Source organism: Oncorhynchus mykiss, chromosome 1 (genome assembly GCF_057628025.1).
Source record: "Oncorhynchus mykiss isolate SJ-2025 chromosome 1, ASM5762802v1, whole genome shotgun sequence".
Classification (NCBI taxonomy): domain Eukaryota; kingdom Metazoa; phylum Chordata; class Actinopteri; order Salmoniformes; family Salmonidae; genus Oncorhynchus; species Oncorhynchus mykiss.
In genome coordinates this window covers 10,516,191-10,536,494 of record NC_143022.1, presented here as the reverse complement: position 1 = coordinate 10,536,494, position 20,304 = coordinate 10,516,191, and the positions used below count along the sequence as shown (strand labels likewise).

The 20,304-nt window shown below is 41.6% G+C and overlaps 1 protein-coding gene across 1 annotated transcript; it reads right to left on the bottom strand.

The window, feature by feature from the left end:
* Positions 1-358: 358 nt before the first annotated feature.
* Positions 359-8,687, bottom strand: LOC149985386 (uncharacterized). The gene is made up of 6 exons (XM_090182801.1): positions 8,575-8,687; positions 8,310-8,346; positions 7,778-8,178; positions 1,120-4,750; positions 879-966; positions 359-537 (listed from the first exon to the last, which is right to left on the bottom strand). Exons 1-6 carry the CDS (start codon positions 8,652-8,654, stop codon positions 359-361), a joined length of 4,416 nt encoding a protein of 1,471 aa, XP_090038927.1. The 5' UTR covers positions 8,655-8,687.
* Positions 8,688-20,304: the final 11,617 nt, after the last annotated feature.

Sequence of the window (20,304 nt, the reverse complement as noted above, 5' to 3'; positions counted from 1 at the left end):
ACTTGTTGTTGATTCACCACAAAAAAATACAGTTTTATATCTTTATGTTTGAAGCCTGAAATGTGGCAAAAGGTCGCAAAGTTCAAGGGGGCCGAATACTTTCGCAAGGCACTGTACATACTGTATTACCTCAACTACCTCGCACCCATGCACATTGACTCGGTACTGGTACTCCTTGTATATAGCCTTGTTATTGTTATTGTGTTACTATTTAGAAAATATTTTCTTACTTTTTAACTCTGCATTGTTGGGAATGGGCTCGTAATAAAGCATCTCACAGTTGTTTTCGGCGTATGTGACCAATACGATTAGATTCTCATCTGAACAAATGAATGCTCTCGTTGTTATAATGAGGAATTTATTTAAATAATTTGGTTTTCCTTGAAGATTTGAATGTGCTGAGAAAGCCTTTCGTGATGGATCTAGACAATCTGGTGAAAAGGGAGGGTTTGCGACTCTTCTCTTCAAGTGGGAAGGACGATGCGATATCATAAATTCCCTCTGGAGAAAAGGAGCCATGAGATATTGTCATCGTCTCTGCAACGAAAGACCATCCAGCATGCCATCAATTTACATTTTTACTCATTTATCAGACACTCTTATCCAGAGAGACTTACAAGGAGCAATTAGGATGAAGTGCCTTGCTCAAGAGCACATTGACAGATTTTGCCTCGTGAACTCAGGGATTCTGAACCAGCAACCTATTGGTTACTGGCCCAACCTCTTAACCCACTAGGCTACCACCCAGCCCACAGTACAGTATGTCATAGGTAACAACTCAGAGGAGTACAATGTCTTTCCAAATGAATTAGTGGAATGGTAAAGGGATAATGTCTCAGTCTTGACTGAGCAGCAGCCTAAACAGCAGCAGGGCTTACCTGTAAAGTACACAGTAGGGGAAATGTTCTGAGGCTGGTACTCCAGAGACTCTTGAGGACAGAGGTTCTTACTAACATTCTTGGAACCCTGGTTGGTGGGAAAAGGCACATTAAAACAAACTGAAATGTTTTCGATATCTTAAAGTACAGCATATCAACTGCAAAGAACCAGTGCAATGCCATGACACAAAGAATCATATAAAAGGTCAACAGCAGTGTTATTCATGAAAGTGTACTATACCTTTGTATTGACCTGCTCTCCAGTACTGCTGATGGTATCCCTTTCCAAATCAAACACGCCTTCTACAATGTCACTGGTGGCCACGCTGGTAGCGGACTCAAAATAACATTTAGCAGTGGCTTTGGTGATCATTTGAAGAATGACCATGCAAGTAGAAGTCTTTGGATCGTTCTGGACTGAAACATCAAAGTTTATGTTTTCATACTCATCTGACCACTGTCTCAGGAAGCACTTCACTGTCTCTTCAGCAAATATCTGGAGAAGCTGAGAGGAGAGCTCCTTGGATATGGCACATTGTTCCTTTCCCCATTTCAGCCTTGAAAGAATGGAGTCTGAAGCACTTTTGGCTGCTTCCAATGTTAAGACCTGTGGAGTGCTGTGGCTGTCCTGAATGGCTATCACTTTATCCACCAATTCATGGCTGAAAATGTGGATGGTCCAAGTGGAAATTATTTTTCTCAATTTCCTAACAGCAGATCGGAGGTCGTCAAGATGAGAAGCACCCTGTCCATTTTCCTGTGTGTTCTCAACACTTTCCACCATAATGTCCACTACCACCCCAGCAGCTTGCCTGACTTTGTCCACAAAGGTTACAGGAAGTAAGTCCTCTGTGTGAAAGAAGTCCTCAATGATTGTGTTTCTAACAATGGGAAAGTCAATCTGAGCAGGAAACTCAGTGGGGATGGGAGTCCCGGGTAAAGCAAAGTGCCATTTCGACTGCCTTAATTTTGAAGTAGGTGTTAGAGAGATGGAGGAGCGTGAAGAAGAGGTATTTCTTGTATTTTGGCTGTCAGCACTCCTACAACGGATCGTGTCAATATCCTCCAGCATGGATCCTGAGAGCTTAGTGGTTTTAGGTAGTAATTTGTGCGGAATGTCCACACAGGCATCGTTTCCACCAGGTGTAACACTGCTCTGGTTGACCTCAAGATGGCCGAGACTTGCTCTTTGTGAAGCAGGACTGCTTTGATATGTAAAGATTTGGATTGAACCAAGTGTTGTGTCTGATCTTTGAAGATCTTTTCTGAGAAACTCCGTAATCTTACTTTGCAGACTGTAGTAGATGTTACGAGCAACAGACCAGATCCTTTTCTCAGAAACCTGTCCAGTGGTGAGCAGGGAGGTTCCAGATACCATGTCAGATGATTGGGTGGTCTGGGTGAGCTCCTGCTGGTCTTTCACCATGGTTTGTATAATATCAGTAGATGTGGTGGATGTAGATACAGACTGGAGGTACTTATCTGTTGTACCTTCCTCCACAATGTTAAATGATCTAGAGAGGACCTCACTCACTCCTTTCTCAGCTTTAGTTTGGAACTCATGACTAGAGAGTTTTTGGAGGCTCTTTGTAGAAAGACTGTGGGAAGATGCAATGCCTTTGGAGGCAGCCGTGCTGCAATCTAGACTTACTGGAGAGGTTCGCTCAGGAGAACCTTGGAGACGTTCAAACATGTCTTCACATGGTGTTGGGGACCTTGACAAGGAGATGTCCTTCAGCTGAGACAGAACACCACCTACCAACATGTTGACCTCAAGGGACATATCAGATATTTTCTTTCCTACTGTGGAGAAGCAAGGTGCATTTGATGCCTGATCCTCGCATGAGGTCAAGATTGTTGAAATGACCTCTTTGGTACTATTGGTCAGTAGAGCCTCGTCTGTTTCAGTCCAGAGAAGTTTTGAACTCTCGCTGACACCCCTGTGTAGAGCCACTTCAAGGTTCAAACTGTGCAAGTGAGGCACACTCTTACTAGCTTGCCTCAAGTCCTGGCTTGCCAAACAAATGTGCTCCTTAGTCCCAAGATGTCCAGAGTCCTCTGTGGGTATATGACTAGACGTTCTGCTCAGCATGTCTGACCTCCGCTGATGAATGATGAAGTCCTTTAATGTCTTCTGAATATTGTTATATAAACTAGTGGTAGCAGACCAGATCCTGCTCTGTAGCTTTTGTGCATTTTCCTGGAGGTCAGGTTCTCTCTCCTCTACTTCTGCAGGTTGCGCCAAGCTCTGCAGGTCTTCCACAAATGTTTCAATGATGCCAAAGGCAGCAGAATCCGCACAAATATCCTTTGACCATGTGTACTGGTTTTGAATGGAACAAGACCTGGATGCTACAGAATAAGCAGGCTGTGCACTAGTTAAGCTACTGGTGGACTTTTTAACTAGGAACTCACTCACTGCTTGAGTGGCATTTCTCTTAAATTCCTCACTTGAGAGTTTTCTAATACAATCTAACAGACTGGTCAAAGAAGCTGTGGCCTTACTTCTGCTGTCCTCAATTTGACAGGGGAACTCACATACTATTGGTGATGAGGCCCTGGAATGGGCAATATCCCCAAGCTGAGCCAGAACACCCTCTACAAATTTCTCTCTCTCAATAGAGAAGCCTGATCCTTTTTCTCCAACAGTGTACAGGGCGTCCTCCTTTGACATCTCAGTGTTGTACAAGACCAGAAGCTCTGAGATGACTTCTTGGGTGCAAGTTGTCAGAAGGAGCATGCTTTCTTCTGACTCAGTTTTTGCCCAAAGAAGTTTTGAGCTCTCACTTAGGCCTCTTTGTAAAGTAACTTCACCAGTGGACTCTGGCAACTGAGGCTCACTCTTACTGGGCCTATATTTCATGTTTAAGCAAGGAAGTGGAACTGTCTCCTTAAACTCAGCATTTGTGATGTTGTCATCAGATGTGACAATGCTCTTTAAGGCACATCGCTGAAGCTTGCTGAAATAATCTTTCAAGTTGTTTTGGATGCTGTGGTAAATGTGAACAGCAGCAGACCAGGCACTCTTCTGTTGGGGACTCTCTTCAGATTCAGCCAAGGACTTCATATCTGACACGAAAGTCTTAACAACTACTGACGCTGCTGAGCCCACTGGGTGAATTGACTCTGTCTTTACAATGCCAGACAATGTTTGACCTGATACAGCACCTGTTAACTCAGACTGAATGACTGAACTAGGAAAGCTCAAACTACTGACTTTTTTGTCAAGAACTCCACTCACTGCTTGTATTGCTGATGTTTGAAACTCCCGGCTAGAGAGTTTTTGGATGCTCTTAGATGTGAGCGTGCAGGAGGAACCAGATTCACTAATATTGTAGCTGCTCTCGTATTTCCTTATCAGGGCATCAAGATCCTCAATAAAGCCAACATGCGATGCCAAAAACGTGATCTTGTCCTTCAGATCTTCCAGCAAATTCTGTTCGTTCTCGTCAACAAAAGCCACCATTGTGTCAGAGATGGTGGTCATGACTTGCCCTGTTAGACTCTTGCTCTCTTGGTCAACTTTTTCAAGTTTAACAGCCAGCTCTCTCACCATGCTCTCAGTCACCTTGGTCTGTGAGTCTCCCCTTACCGGTGTCACTAGAGAGGTGTGACTTGCGGAGGCACTCTTAACGACCACTGATAAGGCCGACTTGACATCTTTAGCCAACTCTGCCATTACAGCAGGGGTTAGCATCATAGAGCCTGCACTTCCAGATGGAGAATTGGACATGCATGCAAGTTTGGAGAGAGAACCTTGCAGGCTGTCCTGCACACAGGTGACAAGGGTGTCCTCTGAGACACCCAAGAGGACTTGTAGCGTCTCAGAGTTGGTTGTTTTCTTCTGCACATCAGACAGAGAGGTTAGAGTCCTTGGGGAAAAAAACGCAGAAATCATCAAAGTCAAACAAATAATATGTAAGGCTGTGATGCACATTCAGTGTGTCAAATACATCTGCACCATTGAAAACAATGAGGAAAACGCTGCTGTTTCTCTGAGAAAAAACCTTAGTGTGATGTCAGCCTAACTGCTTAATTTCTAAAGCCCAATAAAATGTATTTTGTATAAGTCATTTGTATTGAAACTGGCCTGTAGATATCCATCTATCCTGGCAATATCTATCCTCTACAAAAATCCAAATTGCTATAAACTTCAAATACTGTAACTTCTAATAACTTCAAGGACAATCATAAATACAAGGCAGTTTGAAGAAATGTTAAAGGGAAATTTCTAAATGTTTCAACTTCATATTCATCATCTCCAGCACCACCCCAACATCAGCATATGTGAAAAACAGGCATTTCTATGTTTTGTAGTAAAAAAGAAAGAGGAAGATAAGTGTTTTCTATGACATCATCAACCAATTAGTAGGAAATGCCTACTCATAATTGGTTAAAATCACACGATGCACACTGATGATGTCATTAGAATCTAGAGCTGAGCATTTAATCAACATTTTTGTTATTTTTCGGTTTTTAAACAACTAATTGACCGACGTCGGCTCAATTATTTGAATTCCATATAGTTAATTTTTTTCTTCTTCTGTGAGCTCGATGCTCAGTTTCTGTAGAGATAAATCAGATCAAGCACGAACTATGCAATGTAGTAGGGAGTTGTAGTTTCCAACAGGCCAATATTCTACATAGTTTAGCACAGAAAATATGGCAATTAATTCCCACAATCCATTGCACGCCCACTTGCTTGTCCACTCTGTGTGGAGCAGATACGGAAACCTCATTGACTGAGACGGAGAGACGAGAGAATGCATGAGAGAGATAAAAAGCAGTTGCGTTGCGAGGATTCTCTACCTGGAAATACATGATCTAAGTGATTGACAGTTGGTGTTCAGCGGTCATAAAAGTAGGTCTTATTTACTTAGAAGAACTACTAAAATAGTGATTTTGTCAGACAGGATAAGCAGCAGCTCTATAGAGATGAGTTGATGACTTGGAATGAAATAATAAAGTCATCAAATAAATATTTTATATGAGAAAGTAAATGATGGTTGATAAGTCATAAACAGTAATGGACAGTCACTACCATCATGGGACTTTTATTCATTGTTTTATTATGTGTTTGAGTTTATTTTATTTATTTATTTTTTATTTTTACAGGGACAGTGCACATTAATCAACGTTTCAGTAAAAGTGCCGGTTTTAGCCAGCCGGCTAATTTTCAACCGCAGTCCCTGGGCAGGTTATTAAAAACAATTACAATATAGACAATAGCAGCATAGAACAAGCAAGACATAGCAACATAGGACAAGCAAGACGTAGCATACAGACAGAGCAACATAGGACAAGCAAGACGTAGCATACAGACAGAGCAACATAGGACAAGCAAGACGTAGCATACAGACATAGCAACATAGGACAAGCAAGACGTAGCATACAGACAGAGCAACATAGGACAAGCAAGACGTAGCATACAGACATAGCAACATAGGACAAGCAAGACGTAGCATACAGACAGAGCAACATAGGACAAGCAAGACGTAGCATACAGACAGAGCAACATAGGACAAGCAAGACGTAGCATACAGACAGAGCAACATAGGACAAGCAAGACGTAGCATACAGACATAGCAACATAGGACAAGCAAGACGTAGCATACAGACAGAGCAACATAGGACAAGCAAGACGTAGCATACAGACAGAGCAACATAGGACAAGCAAGACGTAGCATACAGACAGAGCAACATAGGACAAGCAAGACGTAGCATACAGACAGAGCAACATAGGACAAGCAAGACGTAGCATACAGACAGAGCAACATAGGACAAGCAAGACGTAGCATACAGACAGAGCAACATAGGACAAGCAAGACGTAGCATACAGACAGAGCAACATAGAACAAAAAGCGTCAAGACAAAATTCATAAAAGCAACAAAGTTTCCACACCTCACAAGCTACAGACAACAGACAACATGGAAAGCGGCAACACACAGCTAGGGACCATGTTCACAAATCTGATTGACCTTTAGCCATGTCTTCAAGCATTTTGTGAAAGTGTGATATGTGGTGCAGTTATGTGTGTCTGATGGCAGTGTATTCAAGACATGGGAAGCTCTCACAGAGAATGCAGATTTACTAAAGGTGCTTTTCCTTAGGGGAACTATACAGTCACCTCTCATGGCAGACCTTGTGGATCTGCTGCCATATGTCTGGGTTTTCTGTTTAACAAAAATATTGAGTGGAGGGGGAGCCAGGCCATTAAGGATCTTGAATACAAGACATGCGTCGGTGTATTGCATAAGATTTTCCCAACTCAAGAGCTCATGCTTTCTAAGGATGTGACAATGATGATGGCTATTGGGCTTCCTATCAAGCACTTTGAGAGCCTGTTTGTAGACAGACTGAATAGGTTTTAATGTTGTACAGCAAGCTTGGGCCCAACTAGTCAAGCAGTATGTTAAGTGGGGGAGTATCATAGATTTGAAGTACAGTTTTGCTACCTCTGTAGTCAAACAATTTCGTATAAATCGAAAATTAGCTAGGTTGAATTTGGTTATTTGAATTACCTTTTTTACATGCTTTTTAAAAGAGAGGTTGGAATCAAGTATGATGCCAAGGTACTTAAAATCAGATACCACCTGGAGCTTCTCCCCTGACACATAGACATCTGGCTCAGTAGCATCTGTTGTTACAGCATTCAACACACATAATCCATAGTGCATTCACTGTCTAAAAAAAGTATTGAAATCCAAAACCGTGATTATTTTTAAATATTTGAATGGAAACCAAACAAACCTCAAAAAGCACTAATTTCTCAGCACTATTGGAAACAGTTACGTCCCTCTATATTTTTTTTACTACAAAGCATGGAAATGTGTAATTTTCACATATGGTGATGCTGGAGATGAATATGAAGTTGTTAAATTTCCCTTTAAGAACATACCTCATGGCCCCCTTAGGCAGGTAGCTTCCACTGCCCAGACTGCCCTTAGTCAGGTAAATCTCCTTGAACTTAAGATGTGATTCCTGCTCTTCTTCCTCTTCCTGCTCCATACAGTTGGAGGAAGGGTAGGGAGTCGGGATGCGAAAGCTATTGTAAGACTTTCGACTGCCTGGCCTCTTAGGTACACCAGCCTCAGTAAATCTCACGCGGGACTTGGTGTTAGTCTTATCGTCTAACAGACTGGTGAGTGACGCTGTGAGAGATCTCTGTGACAATGGAGAGGAGGCAGCATCTTGGATGCCCAGTAGTTCGTAAAGACCTGGGATGATGATCTGCATCAGCTTGTCCGATAAAAACTGGACAATCCTCAGACACAAGCCGGCAAGCTGTTGTTTTGTCAGCTGTATTCCAGAAACAGAAGAAGTGTTTTAAAATGTTGCATAGTGCGTCTTTCAAAAGCTTATGAACAAGGTTAAACATTAGGCAGAGTTTTCATGGTAATCTGATTAAATTGTCAGTAACATGATCTTACCGGGTCAAACATGCCCTCACGAATCCCCCTCCATTGCCTGAAAACAATATTGTTATAAATGTTGTCATATCAGGATGCGTGGCAGAATTGTTTTTATTTAATTATTTGCCTGATCGTGAAGTTATACTTGCTTTGTGTCAGTTGTTTTGGCAAAATTGCAATGTGACAACTTTTCTAGCAATGACATTTTTTTTCCGATTGATCAGTTTCTAATTTGATCCTATTTCCTTGAAGGTGTGATAGTACCAAAGAAAACAGAACATACTTCTCAGTTAGGTTTTGAAGGAAGTCCATAAGTGTCAGATGTTCCACATTGTTGAGCTTTCCCTCTTCTGTGGTTTCCATCACTGAGGTTGCTCTGCTCCTGGTACAATTGCTCTGCTCCTGGTAGAAATGTAATTATCTTGCAAATAATCAAACTTAATAAACAACAAATATCATACTGAAATAATTATTAACTATTAAAGAGTGGAGGAGCATTGGCAACGTTGGGCCAATTAAACAACTGCAACACAACAGAGATGGTTGTGGTATGTCAACATTGCCAATGATAGCATCACTATAACATTTTATTGGATTAATGTTGTAATATGAAATGACAAGGTCAACTTACCATCTCATTGACAGCTTCAGAGGTCAGGTGGTCATCCACCACACAGACAGGCAGGTCTAGAGACTGGGACAAGGCTCTATGGTCATAAGCAGGAGAGAATGGAAACATTATCAGAGCAGTCCCAATGGCAGAATCTAACCACTGTTTTCATGTCATAGACTCACTTAGTAGTTAATACATGGCCACAAATAATGAGCGGTTCAAATAGATCGGCTGGGGACTTGACCCTACAAATGACTCCATGAATGACGCCTGACCTGCCCCATAACAAGTTCTTTCTTATTAGTCTCTCTCTCTTAATCTCCACACGAATATCTAACTGGACTGAGTGTAAGTGGCTTTACCTGACTGTCTCAGTGTCAGAAACATCATAGTCTTGTTGTTCTATGTCCTCCAGGGACATCTCAGCTACAGCAGACGGGTTAAAGCCCGGGATGATCTCTCAAACTGAAAATAATGACTGTTTATGTGAACTGAACCATTTACAGTGGCTTGCAAAAGTATTCACCCCCCTTGGCATTTTCCCTATTTTGTTGCCTTATAACCTGGAATTAAAATAGATTTTTGCACTGTCAACTGTGGGACCTTAGGTATGTGCCTTTCCAAATCATGTCCAATCAATTGAATTTACCACAGGTGGACTCCAATCATGTTGTAGAAATACCTCAAGGATGATCAAGGGAAACAGGATGCACCGGAGCTCAATTTCGAGTCTCATAGCAAAGGGTTTGAATACTTATGTAAATAAGGCATTTCTGTTTTTTTCGGTTTTAAATTGCAAAAATGTCTAAACTGTTTTTGCTTTGTCATTATGGGATATTGTGTGTAGATTGATGAGGAAAATGTTGTATGTAATCCATTTTAGAATAAGGCTGTAATGTAAAAAATGAAATGTGTAAAAAGTCAAGGGGTCTGAATACTTTCCAAATGCACTGAAGCAGTCTATAAGATATATCTTATTACAGTTTAGGCCTACCTTGTTATTTTATTCCATCTGGCAATATCATATTAATGGATTAAATCTATTTAGTTTGTTTTGTTGCTAGTATTTTTATTAATTGTTTGAAAACACAAGTATTATCTACTTTCTGAAGGACAGCCAAGTTGATAGGCAACATAGAACCTACAGACAATTATGACATCATTGGAACACATGCACGTGTCACAAACACCTTTAGCCCAAAAAAGCAGTGTAGCAGTGCTGCCCAAGCTGGGGGCGATACACTTTTATTAGGCTTTTATTCAGATTCACAAACAATGCTCTACTTGAAGTCAATGAGTAAACATGTAGCAACATGGCTGAGCTTTAACGTGTAAGTAGAAGTTGACACTAACCATATGTATATTCCTAAAATGCTTGCCCTAAATACCAGTCTAGAACCCAGGTATGTCTCCTGCTATTTATAGTATCTTTCAAGTACATCTTATTACAGTTTAGGCCTATCTTATTATTTTCTTCCATCTAGCAATATCATTTTAAGGGCAAATACACACACGTGTTGTAGGCCAATGAACTCCATAGTTTTAGTTATAGTCGTAGTTTTTCCAGGACAGCTACACCACCCGATGTTACAGGAAGGCCATAAAGATCATCAAGGACAACAACCACCTGAGCCACTGCCTGTTCACCCCGCTATCATCCAGAAGGCGAGGTCAGTACAGGTGCATCAAAGCAGGGACCGAGTGACTGAAAAACAGCTTCTATCTCAAGGCCATTAGACTGTTAAACAGCCACCACTAACATTGAGTGGCTGCTGCCAACACACTGACTCAACTCCAGCCACTTTAATAATGGGAATTGATGGGAAATGATGTAAAATATATCACTAGCCACTTTAAACAATGCTACCTAATATAATGTTTACATACCCTACATTATTCATCTCATATGTATACGTATATACTGTACTCTATATCATCTACTGCATCCTTATGTAATACATGTATCACTAGCCATTTTAACTATGCCACTTTGTTTACATACTCATCTCATATGTATATACTGTACTCGATACCATCTACTGTATCTTGCCTATGCTGCTCTGTACCATCACTCATTCATATATCTTTATGTACATATTCTTTATCCCCTTACACTGTGTATAAGACAGTAGTTTTGGAATTGTTAGTTAGATTACTTGTTGGTTATTACTGCATTGTCGGAACTAGAAGCACAAGCATTTCGCTACACTCGCATTAACATCTGCTAACCAAGTGTATGTGACAAATAAAATTTGATTTGATTTGATTAGATTTTAATCAGAGTTTATAATAAGGAAGGGGAATTCTGTAACAGTTTATGACATCAAAGGTATGGCAGCTATGGAGCATCATTTTCAAAACAATGTCCAAAGCGGGAAATCATTGGATGTGATTAATTCGGTTCTATGCAATTTCATCTTTGAGGACTGACATGGAAGCAACCATTACACAACCCTGAACTCAATAACCCCACCCCAGTTTCAGAAGAGATATCAAACCATATCTTGTCATTCTGTATTACATCCACTGTGCCTGGACAGTGATGGATGGCTATATGGAGCATCCTTGTCCATCATGTTCAGTGTGTTAGTGCTCTCACCACAGCGAGGCAGCAGAGTACCAGTTGAGGTAGGTGCAGGCAGAGCGTAGTAATTAAAGGCAGTGGTAGCCTATCCATCCCCATATCAACACCTGCAGCATCTCATGACACGCGCTCACACTCCCCCATTTACCACAACTTCCAAACTAACTGGACTTAAAACAATGTGTAACTTCGTGGCCATTCCAAGTCAGGATCACACCTAATACCAAATAGCTAAAGAGGATAAACCACAAATAAATTCATGTTTCCTAAAACAATGTGTAACTTCGTGGCCATTCCAAGTCAGGATCACACCTAATACCAAATAGCTAAAGAGGATAAACCACAAATAAATTCATGTTTTGTAGGGGGGAGTTGACGATTATGTGGTGGTTGTTTCACTATCGATGATGAAATTGCATTAAATCAAAAGAGTCAGACCCAATGATTTACTGTTCGTAAGGACAGAGTGACTAGTAATATTGAACATTATGTCGAAATGTAGCTAGGGGAGTTCAAGATCCAAGATCACATTTTCTTTCTATGGATTAGCCCATCTGTCAAGTGTTGGTTGTCCAGTAAAAAACTCAAACTTCGAATTAAGATTATCAATCCGATTCTGTGATCAATGTGAATCTGTGAACAGTCTTGTGAATCTTTACTAGAGTCCCCATTAGCTAACGCTATAACGTTAGCTAATCTTCCTGTGGTCCAACACCAATTGATAAGACATTACAAACAATTACAAATGAAGACTTTACAAACATTTAACAAGTAGACAATACAGACAGTTAAAATACCTGACATTCAACATTCAGTTGATGCTTTGTAGGTGATGCAATAGCTGTAAACTATAGAGCTCGTGGCCAAGGTGAGTTAAGTGGCTAGAGTGGTTTCCTGTATGCCCATGCTGCACATATCCCACCCCAATGCACTAGTTAGCCTAGTAAACAAGCCTATACCCCGCGGGTAAATTGCCACTATTCACTGTTACAGTGGTCAGAGATCACAGCCAGAAGCCTACCACTACCAACGGGCTACAACTGTTCAGTATTGTTGTCTAATTTATGGACATCGTCTATGTGACTTTTTTTTAATTATCAAGTAGGCCCAACACAGCTTCAGAAGATGTAGGTACATTTGACCAATATTCATGTATCCATTTTTCAGTTAGCATGGTCATGTTTCCTTTCACGTGAGAAATATTAACCAAAGCATCATTTTCCCTTGCTTATCTCCTTCAAAATACTGCAAGCTACAGAGCTATATAAATAATGACTGTATTGGCATGATTCCATACCTTATTATTGACTTCAATTGGAGGTGCAATTCACTCCTTTTGACGAGTAGGTTTGGTCCTCATTTCCAGAGCAAATGTGCAACAGTTCTACACACACATATTTAACTGTCTGTTTTCATTACATCATCAGCTACCTTTGTTACATCACAAAGCCAGCTGGCTAAATCTGGCACATTTACAGAAATACAGTAGATTGTCCCTGTCAAATACATTTGATAAAAAATAAATGTCCAAAACAAACAGTGGTGGAAAAAGTCCTCAATCAGTCAGTTGTAAACAGTATGACTCAAGTAAATGTGAAAGTTTCCCAGTAAAATACTACTTGGGAAGTATTTGGTTTGAAATATTCTCAAGTATCAAAAGTAAAAATTATTTTAAAAATTAAGCAAAGCAGACAACACAATTGTATTGCTTTTTTTGAATGTAAGAATAGCCAGGGGCACACTCCAACACTTAGACATAATTTATAAACTAAGCATTTGTGTTTATTGAGTCTGCCAGATCAGAGGTAGGGGATGTTCTCTTGATAAGTGTGTGAATTGGACCATTTTCCTGTCATACAAAGCATTCAAAATGTACTTTTGGGTATCAGGGAAAGTGGATGGAGTCAAAAGTACATTTCTGTCCTTTATGAATGTACTGAAGTTGTCAAAAATATAAATAGTTAAAGTACAGATACCCCCAAAAATATTTAAAGAATTTTTACTTAAGTACTTTGCACCACTGAAAACAAACCTTTTCTAATGTCTCTATATCACTGGCTTGCAGGGTTTTCACCATTGACCCTTCATGTAATGGTATCGAAGTTCAAGATCCATCTTGGCTTAATGTAGGTAACAAGTATTGAAGGTGTATAACTTAAACTTTTGTTAGTCAACGTTCACGTTCGTAATGATAGTTTATTACACTTGTCTGAGCAGTCAAACTGGTATGAAAAATATCCCATTCATAATAGAAAAGACAATGTTCAGAATACCTGGAGTGACAATTGATGGAAAGGGTTTACAGCATTACAAAAGTTTGATTAAAAACTGAATATTTATTCACCCACAATTTATTCTTGGCACACTCTTTCAACTTGAAAATTAAGTTATGTTCAAGGATATTTAGATTTTTGTGGCTTAAAAATAGAGTACAAACTCAGTCTGTGCATCACTTTAATATTAATAACCAATGTCAAGGCATCACGATACAGAGAAAGACATACAAATGCTACAGTCTACTAACATCAAATAAATGCTGATGACAGACATATTTATGCAAAAAACAGGGGGTAAATTAATTTAGATACAGTCACAAGCTCCAATCTGAATGGCAGCAGGGAGAATATGATGTGGACACCAAGGAACTTAATCCTCAATCCGCTCCACTACAGCCCTGTTGATGTGAATGGGGGAGTGTTCTGCCCTCCTTTTCCTGTAGTCCACGATCATCTCCTTTGTTTTGCTCATGTTGAGGGAGAGGTTGTTGTTCTGGCACCACACTGCCAGGTCTCTGACCTCCTCCCTATAGGCTGTCTCATCATTGTCGGTGATCAGGCCCACCCCTGTTGTGTCGTCAGCAAACTGAATGATGGTGTTGGAGTCGTGCTGGCCATGCAGGAGGGGACTATCCCCTGAGGGGCCCCCATGTTGAGGATCAGTGTGGCAGATGTGGTGTTGCCAAAATATAAACAAGAATAATGTTCATAAGTATGATCCCCAATCAGAGACAACGATAGATAGCTGCCTCTGATTGGGAACCATACCACTCCAAACAAAGAAATACAGTGCCTTGCGAAAGTATTCGGCCCCCTTGAACTTTGCGACCTTTTGCCACATTTCAAGCTTCTAACATAAAGATATAAAACTATTTTTTTGTGAAGAATCAACAACAAGTGGGACACAATCATGAAGTGGAACGACATTTATTGGATATTTCAAACTTTTTTAACAAATCAAAAACTGAAAAATTGGGCGTGCAAAATTATTCAGCCCCTTTACTTTCAGTGCAGCAAACTCTCTCCAGAAGTTCAGTGAGGATCTCTGAATGATCCAATGTTGACCTAAATGACTAATGATGATAAATACAATCCACCTGTGTGTGATCAAGTCTCCGTATAAATGCACCTGCACTGTGATAGTCTCAGAGGTCCGTTAAAAGCGCAGAGAGCATCATGAAGAACAAGGAACACACCAGGCAGGTCCGAGATACTGTTGTGAAGAAGTTTAAAGCCTGGATTTGGATACAAAAAGATTTCCCAAGCTTTAAACATCCCAAGGAGCACTGTGCAAGCGATAATATTGAAATGGAAGGAGTATCAGACCACTGCAAATCTACCAAGACCTGGCCGTCCCTCTAAACTTTCAGCTCATACAAGGAGAAGACTGATCAGAGATGCAGCCAAGAGGCCCATGATCACTCTGGATGAACTGCAGAGATCTACAGCTGAGGTGGGAGACTCTGTCCATAGGACAACAATCAGTCGTATATTGCACAAATCTGGCCTTTATGGAAGAGTGGCAAGAAGAAAGCCATTTCTTAAAGATATCCATAAAACACCAAACGTGGAAGAAGGTGCTCTGGTCAGATGAAACCAAAATTGAACTTTTTGGCAACAATGCAAAACGTTATGTTTGGCGTAAAAGCAACACACCATCCCCACTGTCAAACATGGTGGTGGCAGCATCATGGTTTGGGCCTGCTTTTCTTCAGCAGGGACAGGGAAGATGGTTAAAATTGATGGGAAGATGGATGGAGCCAAATACAGGACCATTCTGGAAGAAAACCTGATGGAGTCTGCAAAAGACCTGAGACTGGGACGGAGATTTGTCTTCCAACAAGACAATGATCCAAAACATAAAGCAAAATCTACAATGGAATGGTTAAAAAATAAACATATCCAGGTGTTAGAATGGCCAAGTCAAAGTCCAGACCTGAATCCAATCGAGAATCTGTGGAAAGAACTGAAAACTGCTGTTCACAAATGCTCTCCATCCAACCTCATTGATCTCGAGCTGTTTTGCAAGGAGGAATGGGAAAAAATGTCAGTCTCTCGATGTGCAAAACTGATAGACATACCCCAAGCGACTTACAGCTGTAATCGCAGCAAAAGGTGGCGCTACAAAGTATTAACTTAAGGGGGCTGAATAATTTTGCACGCCCAATTTTTCAGTTTTTGATTTGTTAAAAAAGTTTGAAATATCCAATAAATGTCGTTCCACTTCATGATTGTGTCCCACTTGTTGTTGATTCTTCACAAAAAAAATACAGTTTTATATCTTTATGTTTGAAGCCTGAAATGTGGCAAAAGGTAGCAAAGTTCAAGGGGGCCGAATACTTTCGCAAGGCACTGTATATAGCATGGTGATATATAGTATGGTTATATAGTATGGTTAAATAGTATGGTTGTATAGTATGATTATATATATATATTATGGTGATATAGAGTGTGGTAAGATATAGTATGGTTATATAGTATGATTATACAGTATGGTTATATAGTATGATTATATAGTATGGTTATATAGTATGATTAGGTGATTTAGTTAATTCAAACAGATGCCATTAATACAGGTAACGAGTGGAGGACAGAGGAGCCTCTTAAAGAAGAAGTTACAGGTCTGTGAGAGCCAAAAATCTTGCTTGTTTGTAGGTGACCAAATACTTATTTTCCACCATAATTTGCAAATAAATTCATTCAAAATCCTACAATGTGATTTTTCTGGATTCTTTTTCTCATTTTGTCTGTCATAGTTGAAGTGTACCTATGATGAAAATTACAGGCCTCTCTCATCTTTTTAAGTGGGAGAACTTGCACAATTGGTGGCTGACTAAATACTTTTTTGCCCCACTGTATAGTGTGGTGGTATATAGTATGGTGATATATAGTAAGTTGAGGTCACCCTGCTTGAGACTTAAAGTAATATTGCCCTTGCTCAACCAAGACCATGGTTATGGTAGAGTGGTTGGTTAGTAAGAACACTGCTTCGTGAGTGTGAAGTGTTGTAGTACAGAGGTCCCTGGGTACATGTCCAGAGCCAGACAGGGACAGAACTCACTCTGTTCCACAAAGTTCTGTGGAAGATTTGCTAACAGAGGAGAGTGGTTATGTATCTAAGTACAAATGTAACCATCAGAATAATGTTTATCTGTGTTCCTTGCTCCTTACTTACACATCCCATTATTGACATAGTCAAAGCCAGACCTTCTGTCTGTCTCTCCTTCTTGCTGGTTGACTAGAGTGGAAATCTATAGTATTGTATGGTTGACCTGGGATAGAGCTGAAATGTGGCCCGATGTAGTGTAGCCTTTGTACCAAACACCCTTACAGTCATAAACCTTTTCCCCATGTAATCGCCTCGACCTCAGTCTGGTGTTCGCTAACAGTATCTGAAGAGTCTGTATACCCAGTGGTATATAGTACAGTAGAGCACAGCAGAGTACAGCAGACTACAGTAGAGCACAGCAGAGTACAGCAGACAGAGTACAGCAGAGTACAGTAGAGTACAGTAGAGCACAGCAGGCTGTATAGTAGGAGAAGCAGAGGCCCTTTGGGTTCATTGAAATACATATTCATAATATTTCTGTTAACAATTTAATCTGCACCCAGATTAGTCTTCAATTTAATTTTCACCCAGATTAGTGTTCAATTTAATCTGCACCCAGATTAGTGTTCAATGTGATAGAACAAAACTCAGTACAGCACATGAATTAGAAAATGTTGTTACAAGTTTGAGCCACGAGATGGTGGTAGATTATACATTTAAATAGCATGGACCTTTGATTTGTCTCTGGATAGAAATTGCCCTTGGGCACAGATCTAGGATCAGCATACTCTCACCAAATCCTAACCTTTACCATTAGCAGTAAAAACACAAACCAGACCTGAGATCAGTGCAAAGGAGCCACTTCATCTTACCCCTGTAATTATATGACTCCTAACTTATATATACTGAGTGTACCAAACATTAGAAACACCTTCCTAATATTGAGTTGCACCCCGCCTTTTGCCATCAGAACAGCCTCAATTCGTTGGGGCATGGACTCTACAAGGTGTTTGAAAGCGTTCCCCAGGGATGCTGGCCCATGTTGACTCCAATGCTTCCAACAGTTGTGCCAAGTTGGCTGGATGTTCTTTGGGTGGTGGACCACACAGGAAACTGTTGAGTGTGAAAAACCCCAGCAGCATTGCAGTTCTTGACACAAACCGGTGCACCTGGCACCTACTACCCCGTTCAAAGGCACTTAAATATTTTGTCTTGCCCATTCACCCTCTGAATGGCACACATACACAATCCATGTCTCAATTGTGTCAAGGCTTAAAAATCCTTCTTTAACCTGTCCGCTCCCCTTCATCTACACTGAAGTGGATTTAACAAGTGACATCATTAAGGGATCATAGCTTTCACCTGGATTCACCTGGTCAGTCTTTGTCATGGAAAGAACCGGTGTTCATAATGTTTTGTTTACTCGGTGTATAAACACAACATAGGTATTTATGTAAAACAAGTGAATTTACTGAATGTCCATGGTCTTATACTTCAGCGGGAGCCGGTGGTGCGTGTGTTCAGTGCCGTGACGGGGGAGACCCTCTCAGTCTTGGGCACTGTGTTTCTCCTGAGTACGTCTGTGGCCAGGCTCATGACCCTGGTGTCCCAGCAGTGTGGGCTTCCCGTCAGCTCCTTCAGACTGAGCTCTCCCACCAGCCTGCAACTCTACGACTGCAACTGGCTGCACGACTACGCCATTGACCTGGGTATGGCCTTCCTTGTGCAGTAGATCAATGGTCCTCTGGCTCAACACCTTATGGATGTAACATAGAGACAAATGGACTGTATGGAACACATTCTTGGTTCATGGAAACCAGGAGGACAACCTGCATGTGTCTCTGTCTCCCAGGGGCTACTCTACGGTTGGACACCTGGGATGGGTGGGCGGAGTTCCTCAGAGGCTGCTTCCTGGGACACAGACTGACCGTCCAACGACACCTGTCTAGGGAGAGACCTGTGATGAGGTCAGAATACACATCTACACACTGAACTGTATGATAGACTTACTATCAACAGTGATGGTACTGAACCTTTATATAGCTTACAATGATAGTACTGACCCTGTATATAGCTTACAATGATAGTACTGACCCTGTATATAGCTTACAATGATAGTACTGACCCTGTATATAGCTTACAATAATGGTACTGACCCTGTATTTAGCTTACAATGATAGTACTGACCCTGTATATAGCTTATAATGATAGTACTGACCCTGTATATAGCTTATATTCTCGTGTTTTTTTCCTTCATATGTTTTTTCTCTTACCCTGATATTTAATACTGCATTGTGGGAAAGAGCTTGCAAGTAAGCATTTTACTGTACTGTTTTATAACCCACTGTATCTTGTGAACTTGACAAAAAAAACTTGAAACGTGTTATAAATACATTGATTCTGTATTATTCCAGGTTCCAGCTCCGGGTGGCACTCTACATCGCTGCTTCTCTGGGCCACCTGGACCTGGCCGGCTGGCTGCTGGAGAGGGGGGTGCGTGTCATTGAGCCGGTGGGGGTTCACCCTTACCGTGAGTGGTGCCACCAGACGGCCCACCCCGACGTCGCCAAGTGTCCCGCTGTCGCCTCCATCGAGCTCGGCCAGCTCACCATCCTCAAACTCTGTATCGCCAGCAGCGTTCTGACCCTTGCTTGTCAGGATCCCCAGGGTCGTGACCCCCTGAGGATCGCCCTTCAGTACGGCCACAGGGAGTGTATGAGTCACCTGGCCACCAAGCTGTGCTCTGTGGTGGTCCTCCCAGGTATGGCCCTGCCCATGCGGACATACCTCCAGATAAAGGGCTGGGTGAGGCTGGGGCAGAGGAGGGCAGCATCCAGGCACTGCATGGGCCTCAACAGGGCTCCGTTCAGGACCAGGGTGGGCGACACGGTCCTGGTGGACGGCTTCACCCTCCCCAAGATGTCTTCCAAGCCCAGGAGGAGTGAGGCCAAGGCGGGTATCAGGGTGATGTCCACAGCCTCTCAAAGTTTGACCCCCATCAACTGCCCATCTCATGTAACCTGCCAGCTCCGCGCCCTGGCATCCCAGGATAAACCTCTTCAACTACCGAAGCAACACCCTGTGGCCACGAGTGATGAAAGAGAGAAGAAGAGGGGATGTGGAGGGAAGGGATGTGAGGAGGATGAGAGTGGGGATCAGAACAGCAACCAATGGAGGAGCAGAGTCCCGCTCCTGCCCATTTCCAGAGACACCAATCTCAGACCTGTGTTTGCCTCGCCAAACTCCGCCCAGATACTCACCACCTCACTGGAGGCCTTTTCTCTCCACTGCGACCGCACACCCAGAGAAAACGCCATATACTGTTTGGCCTTGGCCAGGTTAGTCCAAGTTTAAATGGCAGCTACGGTGAATATGAATATTTCTCTGGAGGTTTCTTATGAAAGGTGTGAATACTGTCAGAAGAAGCCTCCTATATTCAGTGGTGGTGGGGGGGGGACACATGTAAAAGCTGTTTACACACTTTTTATTTT